The sequence below is a fragment of the Pseudophryne corroboree genome, chromosome 3 (assembly GCF_028390025.1).
Source record: "Pseudophryne corroboree isolate aPseCor3 chromosome 3, aPseCor3.hap2, whole genome shotgun sequence".
Classification (NCBI taxonomy): domain Eukaryota; kingdom Metazoa; phylum Chordata; class Amphibia; order Anura; family Myobatrachidae; genus Pseudophryne; species Pseudophryne corroboree.
Window position 1 is genome coordinate 224,422,897 of NC_086446.1, and position 16,026 is coordinate 224,438,922.

The 16,026-nt window shown below is 42.6% G+C and overlaps 1 protein-coding gene across 3 annotated transcripts in view; it reads left to right on the forward strand.

Moving 5' to 3' along the window:
- LOC135055150 (poly(ADP-ribose) glycohydrolase-like) overlaps window positions 1-16,026 on the forward strand; it is a 300,584-nt gene that overhangs the window by 153,660 nt on the left and 130,898 nt on the right. For all 3 annotated transcript variants that reach the window (XM_063958851.1, XM_063958852.1, XM_063958853.1), the window contains exons 8-9: window positions 13,580-13,659; window positions 13,742-13,802. In XM_063958851.1, the coding sequence (XP_063814921.1) occupies window positions 13,580-13,659; window positions 13,742-13,802 (141 nt within the window). The remainder of the gene's footprint in view (window positions 1-13,579; window positions 13,660-13,741; window positions 13,803-16,026) is intronic.

Sequence of the window (16,026 nt, forward strand, 5' to 3'; positions counted from 1 at the left end):
AAGGGAGGATGTTCCGAGGTGGTTAACGTCCTTACCCCTACTTATTACAGCTTGACAAAGGCAACACACGGCTTGACACCGGTTGTCCGCATTTCTGTTGAAATACTTCCACACCGAAGAGCTGATTTTTTTGGTATTTTCACCTGGCATGTCAACGGCCATATTCCTCCCACGGACAACAGGTGTCTCCCCGGGTGCCTGACTTAAACAAACCACCTCACCATCAGAATCCTCCTGGTCAATTTCCTCCCCAGCGCCAGCAACACCCATATCCTCCTCATCCTGGTGTACTTCAACACTGACATCTTCAATCTGACTATCAGGAACTGGACTGCGGGTGCTCCTTCCAGCACTTGCAGGGGGCGTGCAAATGGTGGAAGGCGCATGCTCTTCACGTCCAGTGTTGGGAAGGTCAGGCATCGCAACCGACACAATTGGACTCTCCTTGTGGATTTGGGATTTCGAAGAACGCACAGTTCTTTGCGGTGCTACTGCTTTTGCCAGCTTGAGTCTTTTCATTTTTCTAGCGAGAGGCTGAGTGCTTCCATCCTCATGTGAAGCTGAACCACTAGCCATGAACATAGGCCAGGGCCTCAGCCGTTCCTTGCCACTCCGTGTGGTAAATGGCATATTGGCAAGTTTACGCTTCTCCTCCGACAATTTTATTTTAGGTTTTGGAGTCCTTTTTTTACTGATATTTGGTGTTTTGGATTTGACATGCTCTGTACTATGACATTGGGCATCGGCCTTGGCAGACGACGTTGCTGGCATTTCATCGTCTCGGCCATGACTAGTGGCAGCAGCTTCAGCACGAGGTGGAAGTGGATCTTGATCTTTCCCTAATTTTGGAACCTCAACATTTTTGTTCTCCATATTTTAATAGGCACAACTAAAAGGCACCTCAGGTAAACAATGGAGATGGATGGATACTAGTATACAATTATGGATGGACTGCCGAGTGCCGACACAGAGGTAGCTACAGCCGTGGACTACCGTACTGTGTCTGCTGCTAATATAGACTGGTTGATAATGAGATGTAGTATGTATAAAGAAGAAAGAAAAAAAAAACCACGGGTAGGTGGTATACAATTATGGATGGACTGCCGAGTGCCGACACAGAGGTAGCTACAGCCGTGGACTACCATACTGTGTCTGCTGCTAATATAGACTGGATGATAATGAGATGTAGTATGTATAAAGAAGAAAGAAAAAAAAAAAACCACGGGTAGGTGGTATACAATTATGGATGGACTGCCGAGTGCCGACACAGAGGTAGCTACAGCCGTGGACTACCGTACTGTGTCTGCTGCTAATATAGACTGGATGATAATGAGATGTAGTATGTATAAAGAAGAAAGAAAAAAAAAAAAACGGGTAGGTGGTATACAATTATGGATGGACTGCCGAGTGCCGACACAGAGGTAGCTACAGCCGTGGACTACCATACTGTGTCTGCTGCTAATATAGACTGGTTGATAATGAGATGTAGTATGTATAAAGAAGAAAGAAAAAAAAAACCACGGGTAGGTGGTATACAATTATGGATGGACTGCCGAGTGCCGACACAGAGGTAGCTACAGCCGTGGACTACCGTACTGTGTCTGCTGCTAATATAGACTGGATGATAATGAGATGTAGTATGTATAAAGAAGAAAGAAAAAAAAAACCACGGGTAGGTGGTATACAATTATGGATGGACTGCCGAGTGCCGACACAGAGGTAGCTACAGCCGTGAACTACCGTACTGTGTCTGCTGCTAGTATAGACTGGATGATAAATAATGATATAAAAAATATATATATATCACTACTGCAGCCGGACAGGTATATATTATATAATGACGGACCTGCTGGACACTGTCTGTCAGCAGAATGAGTTTTTTATAGAATAAAAAAACACCACACAAGTCACACGACGAGTGTTTAACTTTTTCAGGCAGACAATCACAATATACTGGTGGTCAGTGTGGTCAGGTCACTGGTCAGTCACACTGGCAGTGGCACTCTGGCAGCAAAAGTGTGCACTGTTTAATATGTACTCCTGGCTCCTGCTATAACCTATAACTGCTCCCCAGTCTCCCCCACAATTAAGCTGTGTGAGCATAGTCAGATATTATACATAGATGATGCAGCACACTGGGCTGAGCACAGATATGGTATGTGACTGAGTCACTGTGTATCGTTTTTTTCAGGCAGAGAACGGATTATATTAAATAATAATAAAACTGCACTGGTGGTCACTGGTCAGTCACTAGTATAACTAACTACTATCAGCAAAATTCTGCACTCTCTGAGTACTCCTCCTAAGCTCCAGTAAATGAAGTGTCTCACTCTCACTCTCCTATCTATTTCTAAACGGAGAGGACGCCAGCCACGTCCTCTCCCTATCAATCTCAATGCACGTGTGAAAATGGCGGCGACGCGCGGCTCCTTATATAGAATCCGAGTCTCGCGATAGAATCCGAGCCTCGCGAGAATCCGACAGCGTGATGATGACGTTCGGGCGCGCTCGGGTTAACCGAGCAAGGCGGGAAGATCCGAGTCGCTCGGACCCGTGTAAAAAAACATGAAGTTCGGGCGGGTTCGGATTCAGAGGAACCGAACCCGCTCATCTCTACTGTGAACTCGTACTCCATTACATCCCATCGTTGGTCTATCTGCACTACAGCATTCTGCATGCCTAAATATCTATTAAAAGATCTCTGATTTTATTAGCATTGATACCCTGAAAGATAGAACAAAGGGCTTGCTTCAGGTTTGTAAGCAAAGCAAAAAAAGCACACAAGCTCAGCACTCATGCTGAGAAAAAGCATGTTGCACTGCAGGTGGGGCATATGTAACATGTGCAGAGAAAATTAGATTTGAGTGGGGTGTGTTCAAACTGAAATCTATATTGCAGTGTAAATATAAAGCAGCTAGTATTTACCCTGCACGGAAACAATATAACCCACCCAAATATAAATCTCTCTGCACATGTTACATCTGCCGCATCTGCAGAGCACATGGTTTTGCCCAGTTGTGTACTTTTTTGCTTTGCTCACAAACCTGAATCATGCCCACAGTCTCTTCCTTGGCTGGCAGTTGTGATGCCTGCATCTGACTCGCTGTTAACTTAAAGTATGTGTAACTTGAAGGAGAGCTGACTCATTGGAGGAACAATCAGTGGCTTCATTTGAGAAAAAGCCTCGCCTTGCTGCTCAATGTATTTCCCAGTGCACCTTATTTGGAAATATTCTGAACATTTGAATATCTTTATTGACGACTCCAGCTGAGCAGATGTGTATGCACATCATACTTGCCAATGTTCTGGGAGTTCTTAAATTCTTGCATTGATAAGGTTAGACATCTGTGTGTCAGAATTTACACCTTGGTCTTTGCATATTTTGTTTAAGGGACCTACTGTATGATGCCAAATTATAATTTGCATGTCCCATAGTTCCTGGAGAGAATAATTCCTGTATACATTTGCATTGTGTTTGAATAGCTTACTGGAAGATGTCGTAATTACTTCTCTATTTTTTTATTTAAAGCTCAATATTCAAATACAGTTGAGTATCCCTTATCAAAAATGCTTGGGACCAGAGATATTTTGGATATCGGACTTTTCCATATTTCGGAATAACTGCATACCATAATGAGATATCATGGTGATGGGACCCAAGTCTAAGCACATAATGCATTTATGTTACATATACACATTATACACAGCCTGAAGGTCATTTTAGCTAATATTTATAATAACTTGTACATTCACACAATTCATTTACGTTTCATATACACCTTATACACACAGCCTGAAGGTCATTTAATACAATATTTTTAATACCTTTGAGTATTAAACAAAGTTTGTGTACATTGAGCCATCAGAAAACAAAGGTTTCACTATCTCACTCAAAAAATTCCGTATTTCGTAATATTCCGTATTTCGGAATATTTGGATATGGTATACTCAACCTATATTTGAGGTATGAAATTGCCATTAACATCTTTAAAGTTCTAGATGTATTCATAAGGCTCCTGGGGTAAATGTATGAAGCAGTGGTAAGAGTGGAGAAGGGAGCCAGTGGAGAAGTTGCCCATGGTAACCAATCAGCATTGAAGTAACATTTATAATTTGCATACTATACAATTATACAGAGCAGCTGATTGGTTGCCATGGGCAACTTATCCACTGGCTCACTTCTCCACTCTTACCACTGCTTCATACATTTACCCCAGTGCAAGCAGTAGCAACTCTAAAGGTGGGTACACACTAGTAGATATATCTGCAGATCAATTGATCTGCAGAAAAATCTATGGACAGATTGGGCAATGTGTTGAGCATACACACTGCCTGATCCGTCGGGGACTGACGTCATGAACTGGGCGGGCGTGTACACACGCCCGCCCAGTTCACCTGTCAGTCACCGCCGGCCGCCGCAGTATGTGTACGGGCGGTCGGCCGACCGCCCCGTACACGCACAGCGACGCGCCAATATATCGGTAGTTATATTGGCCATAAGCTGTCCTGCGCGGCCGACGTGATACGTCTGTGAACGACGGAGTTCACAGACGTATCGGCCGTACACACTGGCCGACGGTCCCGCGATATATCGGCCGTTCAAGAGAACGGACGATATATCGACCAGTGTATACGGGCCTTAACTCTCTTGAATGAGGGGGACTGTCTGTGCTGCAGTTCTGAGAGGAAACAGTCCCGGAGCCTGGTGTCTGCACAATGGATCTGGCAGGTGTCGGAACTGGCAAATGCACACTAGCAACTGTGGGACCTGCCCGTACGCTCAAACACAGACTTTTATGGATTGCATAGGCTGCAGCACCTAGATGTCAGGTAGGGTTGTCGGAAAGGCAGGGAGTGGCTTTTCTATTTAAAACGCTCTCTCTGTTAATTGCAGCTTGGACTGGAAATTCAAGGGAGAGAAAGCACCCACCTTTCTTATCTACCAGTTAAACACAGGTGACTATGATCCTGGTCTATCACCAAAATGTTCCTGGTCAGGTGCTTAATATACGGTTATCCATGGAAAATAACACGTAATTGAGTAGAAACACACAATCAGATTTATAAAGTAAATCTAAGCAGATAGCAGAAAAATGTGTAACAGATATACATATAAGCAGATAAAGATTATCAAAAGATATACTCAGCTTTAGATACACTATAAAGCAGATCAAAGTTAAATCAGCTTCTTAGCACAGAGTGTAGTTGATTACAGAGAGCCTGTGATGATACAGGATTCCAAATCACTCAGGCGTGGTGGTAGATGAAAACCAACAGTGGTTTATTGACATATATAAACAGTTCAGCACACTTCTGTAATCCAATTCCACAATAAAATTTCCCCTACAAACTCCTGACAATATCACTTCTTAGCCTAGGAGCAGATACAGAATACAGAGTTCCAGATACAGTAAATCCAATATAATGGGTTCCACAACAGATCCCTGCCAGAATATTACTTCTTATCCTAGAGTCAGAGAATCTCCCTCAGTTCTCTGGGTAGCTCTACTTATACCCAAGAAAGCCACAGATTGCTGGGGTGTGTTTAACTTTCTTCTTTGTTTTAGGATTTTAAGGAATTAGAATACCATACACATTGTAATCAATTTTCTGGCCAGCTTACTATAAATAGGGAGTAAGGTCAGTCTTTACTACTCCGTGACAATAGGGAGTAAACAAAAGAGACAATCGTACAGATGTGCCCACTTACATCTAGCCTCCCACATTAAACAGCCCTTCTAGTCATGCTATGCCATGAATAGTATGCACAAGCAGCTTACGCTGAATATAATTATATGTGGCTTTCCTATATTCTGTGGGCAACTGTGGCTGTATCTGCATATGAAATGATACCTTACAGTGTTTTCCTAGAAAACACTGAACCATTTCCTATACATAAAGCCGCAACTGCACAGAGAATATAGGAATGCCGAATATCAGTTTAATCAGCAGAGTCTCATTGTGTATCATATTTGCATAATGATGCATATAAGATGCATTATTGACACACAAAAAAAAGACACCCCAATGCTAATGGAATTGCATGGGACCTGTCAGCTCACTCATGCCAGGCATCTCCCACTACGTGGTATATTGAGGCAAGATGTATAATACACATCTGTACCTGTGAGTGTCCACTGTGGTGGAAGTAAACAAAAGGAAGCTCTAATGCTAACAAGAATAACCCATATAGAGTGTAACCAGGGCCACCATCAGGGGGGTGCTGGGGGCACATCTGTCCCGGGCCCAGCATCTCTGACAGAGAGAGGAGGGCCCGGGCTGCTCATGCAGCCACCTGCCCGCGGTCGTCCACACCGTTCCGCGGTCATCCTCGCTGTTCTGCCACTGTCCTCTGACCCTCCAGCAGCTCTGGATTGAAAACTTCCCTCCCAAAATGGCCGCCGCCACAGAGGAGACAGTTATTTAAGATACTAGAGGTGCCCTCTAGTATCTTGAATAACTGTCTCCTCTGAGCCGGCGGCCATTTTGGGAGGGATGTTTTCAATCCAGCTGCAGGAGGACAGAGGAGAGCAGCAGAACAGCGGTGATGGAGGCGGGCAGGCAGCGGCATCAGCATACCGGGCCCTCCCGACAGCGGCACATGTATATATGTATGTATGCATGCATGTGATACACACACATTCATTAATTCATTAACTGGTGCAATTATAAAGCTGACTCCTCCACAGTGGGGGTGCGCTGCCTATTTTGTCAGTCTCGGTCCCTGCAATTTCTGATGGCAGCCCTGAGTGTAACAGATAACACAAGTGATTATATTTATATTACAATATTAAGGCTGATTTAAACACAGTATGGGGGTGAGCAGGGACATTCTATGGGGAATGAACAAACAGACAAACTGAATGTGTAGGGGACATGGGGATAAAAAGTACATATTTGAATATGGGAAATGAGGCATAACTATATTAATTGTCACAGACCTATCATTTCCTCATATTCCTTTCCTACATTTTAGACGCAGTGTCCCGGCACGTTGTAAGTACAGTCTTCAATGTCCAAGCCAGGTTGTTGGGACAATCCATTAAGTCTTTCCCTGGGTCCGGCGAAAGGGTATTCAGCAGTTCCAAAGTTCCTCCCCCACTTTTAAGCCCTGTGCCCGGACAGTTCATTTTTTTTTATCACATACACTCCACCCTTGCTCTCAGGTGGTATAGAACCATATACCTTTCAAGACTCTTCTGTATCAGTTAACAGGATATGATTTTAATTTTATAAACTAGAACAAAGCTTACACATTACCATATACCACATTTAATCACCAAATATATTGCTCAAAACATAAGCAGAGCATATGCTACTAGGTGCAGGATTCCTATGAGGTACCCTTTTACTCCAGATAACCAATTTTCTGGATTCAACAAAGATAGCCATCCTGTACCATTTAGATAATTCTCTGGATCATTGTGAAAATTTTCTAAATTTCTCCTTTCATTTCTTTACTTGCTTAATATGGTCACTAATGTCTGTAAAGTCAAGTTCAATATAATCTTGCTGAATGTATGCATTCAACCAATATATGGTTCAAGTTCAGTTTCCCATAATAATGTAGAAGTAATTGTTTGCTGTGCCATTCATGTCTTATCGTCATGGGCTCTTTCTTTTACAAGAAACTACTCCCTAGCCGTTGTCATCACAGGCACATATCGAGTGAAATCCTCCATATCTTCTTTCAACCAGTGTAGAATTAATCAGCCTATTGGCTTAAGAACAATTGACAGTGTTAGATTAACCATTACATTAAATGCCCACATAGACGGGCCGATGCGGGAGAGATGTGTGCTGAGCGAACCGCTCAGCACACATCTCTCCCACCGCTCAGCACAGTGCGATCTGTGCTGAGCGTGTGGGGGAGACGGGGGGGGGGGGTGCTCATTTCACCCAGCGAGTGAAGTGAGTGACCCGCTAGATTGCTGTGCATCGCTATTGCTGTGAGGGGGCTACACACGGAGCGATAATGCTCAAATTCTAGAATATCGCTCCGTGAGTACCCCCCTTAAAACATGTTTCTACATGTTTCTGTTTCTAAACATTTCTTCAAAATAATCTTATCATAAATATGCAATACCAGAAATCCCACAAAGTTCAAGCTTTTATCACCCTCCGGCTAATAAAGCATATCTACATACAGCCTGCTCTAAAAAATAATAATTTGTATATGCATGAACATTCCTGTTTCCTAAACAACACATCCATTCCTTCAATCATACTGATGTGAGTTTTGTGAATGGTGTGAATCATAAAGAACCCAATATACTGCAGTTTGTTTCTGTAAAATGGGAGTTTGTCTGCTTGAATCTTCTTGGACATCCCATAATAACAACACAAAGTATTTCATACCCCTTTTCCACTAGCTTTTAAAACATCGGTAAATGTGTCCCGGGGCACGCATTTACCCGTGTTTTTCCCTAGTGGAAAAGGGTCCCCCTGCAAATTCCCGGATCAAGTGATCCGGGAATTCTACCCAGGTAGCTAGCCGGGTTGAACACGTGTTCAAACTGGTAAGCTGTGTAGTGTGAATGGGAGCCGCGTCGAGGCGACACAGCTCCCGTTGACAGTGTATGGGAGGGCAGCCCTGGGATATCATGTGATCTCCCAGCGCCGCCCCTTCCACGTCACTATCAGCGTCACCAACCCGTCAATATGCTGGGTTGGTGAGCGCTGTGTGAAAGGAGGCTGTAGCACGGGTCACAGCCGTGTCAGGCGACACGGCTGCGACCCGTGCTACAGTGGAAAAGGGGTATAAGTCTTTGTCAACATCAGGATAGTCTTTATCTTGTACCACTCTGCTTGAGAAAATGTCACTCCTGGATGACCGTGTTCTGTAGCTGTTCCAATCAGCACTCTTCTCCATTTTCATGTAGGGAAAACAATGAATCCAATTGCCAAATTTGTGCAGTTTTTATTTCAAAGTTCATCTGCCCTTTTTTCAGTGTCAGGGAGGATAGTCCACATTTTCACCTGCTTCAAACTTGACAGCTCTCTGCAGGGCTGCCATCAGAAATTTTGGGGCCTGGGACCCCCCCTCCCCGATTCTTTACAGAAATCTTTTAGTCACATAGGTTTTGGCAGCACCAGGGAGGCTGCAGGAAAGTGGGGTTAGGGTTAGGGATCTTTGTTAGCTTTCAATTTAGTTAGGTGTTGGGATTTTATTCATCGGGATGTCACTGTCTGTATTTTGACAGCCGGCATCCCAATAGCTTTGATATTGTATGTATTCCGTGATACATGTGGCGTATCCTCTACATGGTGGCTGTTTAAAACCAAAGCAAGCGTTAGTCAGTGCCTGGGAGGTATTTATTACCTACAGCTGAGTTTAAGGGTAGGTCTATGCAACTGAGCATTAGCAAGCCTGGAATAACATCAGGGTTCCCCGATTGAACCCCCAATCAAAACTGGCGAATTGGATAGATGTCTTTCCCCCTGAGGCGCTACTCAGTGAGCGAAGAGACAAGCAGGATCATAAATAGCACAGATTATGTAGCAAAAATAAATAATTTATTATAAACTTAAATATTATTAAAGAAACCAATGACATACAACAATGGTATAAAACAGGTAAATCAATAAAACATGGGGTGAGGATACATTAATATTAAAGAGTCTCTGCAGGGTGGCACATCATTCAAAAAACTTTGTTTTAGCTTATAAAGGATAGACAGCTAGATCCCAATAGCAGGTGACAAGATATGCTGTTATGAAATGGAGATGGATACTACCAGTCCTGGTGAAGAGGAGCCGCAGGTAGCGTGTGTTAAGATGCATTTCTTGTGATCTAGCTATCAATTATAAGCTAATGCAACACTTTTTGAATGATGTTCCACCCTGCAGAGTCCATTTAATATTAATATTAATGTATCCTCATCGAGAGACAGCACCTCACCCCATGTTTTATTGATTTGCCTGTTTTATACCATATATTGTTTTATTCCATTGTTTTCTTTAATAATATTTACGTTTATAATATTGATGGCAGCCTGCCTTTGGTTAAGTAAAAAAAATAAAAATACTTTATTAGCAAATGAGCACATGACGTAAGTGGCTGACATTGATTTCTAAAAAAAAGCATCACGTTCACCTAACTTCTATGAGAGATTAGTCTATCCCTAGGGTTAGTTTTTTCTCACTATAAAAAAGTTTAACAGAAATGAAATATAATTTTCAAAGCAACATCCAGTACAGAGGCAGATGTGCTATAGAACACTAATAACAGAGAACTTATGGTCGGATTATGTCTTGTACAGCATGTATTGTGTGTGTAAAATACAGTCTGCAACTTGGTTTTAGCCATAACCCTAAAGTAGTACCACCACATGTACCTTCCACCCTGTTATGTGGTCTTGCTAAGTTTTCTGTCCGTTCATCTGTTAGTCATGCAGTCCGTGTCCGGTGGCTCCTCAGTCCTGTGGCTCCTCTTCTCTTCACCGTGTGTCACATGGTCCATCCCACCCCTCTGCTTCTCAGTCCGGCGGCTCCTCTTCACTGGCGCGGCATGGTGTCAAGACGTCATGACGTACTCGTACATTAAACTTTGTTGTACAGGAGAGCAGGAGCTGGCAGGGATCTTTCTACCACAGCTCCTGCAGGAACTGCTGTGCGTACGGCGCGAGATGGGAGACAGGCAGCAGGTAGCAGCCTGCAGCCCAGCACCGGAGGGAGAATGGGCAGTGGCTGCAATAGCAGCCAGGCAGTATAAGTGGCCTGGGCCCCCCACTCTCGGTCAGATTGGCCAGGCCTTGGACAATTGTACCCACAATACCCCCTTGATGGCGCCCATGGTTCTCTATAATGTCAACCATGGTCTGGCTACAGGCAATCCCTCTGAAGTGAGTTTGCTTGAATGAAGCTTCAACTCTTTCATGGCTTGACACCATGCCATTCAGGACATAGGTTTGTGTCAACAACCGTCCACATAGACTTGACAGTTGTCCGGTGTTCAAAGCAAAGATTTACTGGGTCTATTGTCTTTGCAACGGCTCCTGCCTGAAGTCTAACAGTCTGTAAAGGTTGCTGCAGCACGGCAGCAGCAGTCCTCACATGGTCTTTATCTGTAAATGTGGCAGAATGATGCATTAGCCAGTATTTCTGCCCATCTTCCAATGGTTCCTCCCACTGTGGAGCCGTGCTCATGGAGATACTTATCAGTGACTTACAGTTCAATACAATATCGGACAAGTACAGGGTATATAAACATAGCTGCATCAGTGAACAGCACTGAAATAAGCATAAGGGTGGCAGAATACCGAAGGATTTGGTGCCATCAAAGGGAGTATTGAAAAGAAGATGAGTAAGAGATGTAAAAGCACATGAGGGAAGAGGACCCTGCTCGTGAGAGCTTATATTCTAAAGGAAACATTGGTTTTGAATTTCAGTACCAAACACAAAATCTGAACTAATTCCCCAAATCAGTGTGTTTCTAATTTTCTGTTGTTCTCTGCTATCAGACAGTTTGTCTGTAATGGGTTGCACATCGTAACTCTTAATGTATTACCAACCCCCTTGTTCAATGTGTATCTTGTAGCCCCTATGTCGTAATCAGCTAGTATACAGTTATTAGGTAATCAGTTTACATTAAATATTTGCCCATGAAACACATCTTGTTCACTTTCTTCAGCATGAAACTCAATCATTCAGTATGGGTGCATATGTCATTTTCTTTAAAGAATCTTCTACCACCCCAAAATCACACTCTTGCTGATTCATTGTTATCCTTATCTGTAGTGTAAATGGTCATGATCATTTCTGTCTGACAATTTTGTCTCACAGTTTGGGCTGTGTCTGTGATATTCTGAATGGAGAAGCAATTCCCTTCCCTATCTGTGTTGTGTAAATAAACCCCCCCTTTCACACCTGTGGTTTGTGATTTCTTGTGGATATCAGCATCAGACCCTCCTAACTCTGAACAGCCCAACTTGATTTCATCACTATCTGGGCTGAAAGTGAAACTATGCGAGTTGCTAAAACATAGCACTGTTGTCTGTGCATTTCAACATCCTTTGTTACATCTGCAGTTTCAACTACATTCTTATCATCTACTATGGTTTGTATACAGTTAGAGCAAGCAACTGATTAGGCATCCCATCGTCAATTTGTCTATTCTCTTGTATGGAAGTGCAAGTAGTGTGTCTGACAGGGTGCAGCTGCCCTGTTACATCTTCCTCATATTCTACCTCAGAATCACTGTCTAACTGTTCCTAGTTTTGTGATGTAATCAATGATCTGCCCAGAATCATGTTTGGCCTTTTTACCCAGCCATTTCTTATGGTTCATTCTTTTTACAAGATCATTTTCGAACTGTGTATGCAATTCACTAGTACACTTTACCTGGGACCGTACACAGGTTTGCAGGACAGCATTTTTCTCCCTTTGAGAGTCTTGCTCCATCTGCACTTCCTGTACCTGTGTGACCAGCTTACTGACAACTTGTGCAGCAAGAATTGCAGATTCAGCTTGACTCTCATTTTCCAGCGAAATAATCAAATCAACATTCTGTAAATCTTCCAACGGAGTTACAGTTCTGATTGTTTGCATGTATTTACAGGCAGTTTCCATAGTGTGAGCACACAGTCTAGATCTATTCATACATGATGGAAAACTTGCCTCCTTCTTCTTACTGAATAACCTTTTAAACATTTTTCGTAAACAAAAAAATAGCACTTTCTGGGGGTCTAAATGGGATCTCCTTGCTTGCTCATCAAATGTTTCAGGTGGGTTAAGTTTTAGAAGACCCAGATGGGTGGATTGCCAGAAAAGTACTTCAACAAATAACTTGAATATATAAATATGAATTTACTGTATACTTGGCTAAGGTTATTGATCAATTCAGCAAATGTTCAATACAGCAAACACATAAGCAAACTCAGGAGCCCCACTCTCTCCATCTAGAGGCTGAGTTATATTCAGACCATCCTGGCACTTTCTGCAGTCAATGTTTTTAGCCAGGCAGGTAAAAGCTAATATTAACAGTGACTGGTTCCAGCTTATATAGAATGGAAAACTCCTGAATAAGTAATTTCATTGTATTCCAGCTGGGCAGGCATTGATCAGTTGAGATGTCAGTCACTAACTGTCCCTGGAGCAAGTGTATCTGGCTATGTGTTCCACCCATACACACAGCCAGATGCAAAAATATACAGTACCTGTAAATATATCAGCCATTTTCTGTATCACAGGGGCTGACACAATATACATGTGAATGATATCATTCACAGACATAGCGCAACAGATTATGGTGCGCTATATAAGAAACTGCTAATAAATATATATCGGTAGTACACACCAACCAACGGGCTCGCTATATATTGACTGTTCAATTCACTCCAAGGGAAAAAAGGGAGTCCAGAGTATTTTGTCCCTCCTGGAATGAGTCATGTTGGGAAATATGAAACTGTGTGGTTTGGCCTTTACCCCACCAATGGCCTGCAGGTCTTAAAAGGCAGACATTACAGAAAATGCAATGCACAAATAGCTTTCATTGACAATTGTTGTTCTCCCTATTGGGGATGTGCAGTCTACTGTCAGTTTTTTAGCACAAATAAGACTCAAAAACTTTTGATTTCAGATTGTTTGAAGGAAAAAATCCAAAGAAAGCAGAAAAGCTGAAAACATTATTCTGTTACTTTCACAGAGTTACAGAGAGAGGTAAGTTTGGCTTTCCAGCCTTAGAAAAGTATTGCCAAGTATTTAATTTCATATTTACATATACTTTTGTTTTCTGTATCAGCGCCTACAGGTTTGGTGACGTTCACAAGGCAATGCCTTAAAAGGTTTCCTGAGTGGGAGAAGTAAGTGGTTTCCCTTTCTATATACGTGTTCATATAGGCCTCCATTCTTAGTTTAAATGTTTGGAGGACTGTCATCATGACAACCAATGTCACTGAATTAATTACATCTCAGTCTTCCCATCTGTAGAGTACTATTAACCACTTAACTGACTAATTTTCACAAAAAATGGTCAGAAATTGTAAGTTGAAAAAAAAGTAATTACATTTAGATTGTATTTTTAAAAATATCTTTTAATATTTTGTTTAAAAAATATACCCAGAGAGGGTGTTTTGCACACCCCTTAATGTGTCCATAGGCCACTACTGTAAAATCACCTCTCACCCTCCCATTAGAAATAGCCCCCCACAGTGACAAAAGATCCCTAGCATCACCTCCCTAATGGTAATAGATTCTAGTAGAAGAAACACACACCCAGTTTCAATGGGCCTCCATTGTATTCGTGCCCCCTCCCCCATGTGTCTCTGTATGTGCAATTGTATATTTTTATTATAGTCCCACGCACTAAAAAACCTTTTTGTGGGGCATAACCCACCACCCTCCATGTGTCAAATGATATCCCCCCATTACCCTGCCTCTTTGCATCATAGCCCACCCCCTCACCTTATTACATAACATGAGGTAGGGAGGACTGATGTTCAGTCCCTCCTGCTACAGCTGATCTTAGCACATGTGGAGTTCAGCATATTAGTGCTCAGAGGAGAACTACATTTACCCCTCACACTTTTAATTTCAACACATGCACACTACATCACTGCCAGGCAGGGGGCTGGATCAGGAGGAGGAAATCCATTCTACACATGTGCAGAATTGATTTCCTCATTGCTAGCAATACGTCCATGCCAGGTAAGTGGTTAGGTAGACTATAGAACTAGCAGCTTATATTAATTAATAGCCAGACTGGAGTACTTTCACATTTTTTGGTGTTATTGTTTACCTTTTGTTGAGCTGTTACTGTGGACATTGATCTGATGGCTAAATAATTCACTCTGTGGCTAGTTTAACTATTCACAGTGGGTCACATTGCATAAAACAATCAAAATCTAATTAGACATCATCCAAGTTTGAGAAACCACAAAGCTTGTAGTGTTTTTTTTTCCCACCAGAATCCGACATAGTTTAAACTTTTCACACCCATTTCCCGTCCCATTTTCCCATTCACCCCATAATTCACCCCATGTACCCCTTCACTCCATAGTTAACCTCACATTCACACCCATTTTCCGCTCCCATTTTCCCCTTCACCCTATAGTTCACCTCACATTCCCCTTCACTCCATAGTTAACCCCACATTCACACCCATTTTCTCCTCCCTGTCACGATATTGGTTAAAAGTGCTCAAGCTTTCAGACCATCACATTTTCCTTTTATCTGTAGGCATATAGCATACTATAAAACATTTAAAATACGTAAAAAGCGTGCTGTAATGAGAATAAACAGGAAACTTTGATTACAATGCTATTACCACTTTTTCAAGTATTCTATGGAAATAGCAAATGTTTGTCTGGTTATGTTGTTAAGATTCCAGTCTAAATCAGTTGTAATTGAGATAGCTATAAAAGTCCATTACCCAACATACTCAAAACATTTTTACTTGAGTTGAGTTACTTGTGATGTAAAGTAGCCTTGTCGTATACTATACAATGAATCAATGACATTTTACTGACTGGAAATTTTGTCCAGCAAGCAGTGCCGATGGGATATCACTAGCGATTACACATGTCACGCGTCTCCCTTCCCCGCCGGACCCAGCATCTGCTAGTGCATTTGCACTTGCCGCATGCTGGGTCCCATCGGCAGCAATGTCGTTCTGGGTACACATTGTCTAGTGTGTCCCCAGCATAAGTGGAAGGTGTGATGTGCTAGGATTAAGCCAAATTGTAACATTGTAATCTGTTTTACTACAAAAGAACCTATTTCCTCATATAGCACTTTTACAATCTGTCATTTAACACAATTGACACAGATGTGTCTTATACATCTTGCCTCAATACACCATGTAGCGGGAGATGCCTGACATGTGTGATCTGACAGTTCCTGTGCAACTCCATTAGCGTTGGGCAGAGGCGTCACTCACCTCTTTTACACCCGGTGCGGCTGCGGCAGCGAAAGGGGCGTAGCTTTGTGGAGGGGGTGTGGCTAATAAAGTGACCCTCTGGAGGGGCGTGGCTTTACGAAGGGGGCGTGGCTTCGTGCCCCGACCCGCATTTTGTCACTCCGGGGGTC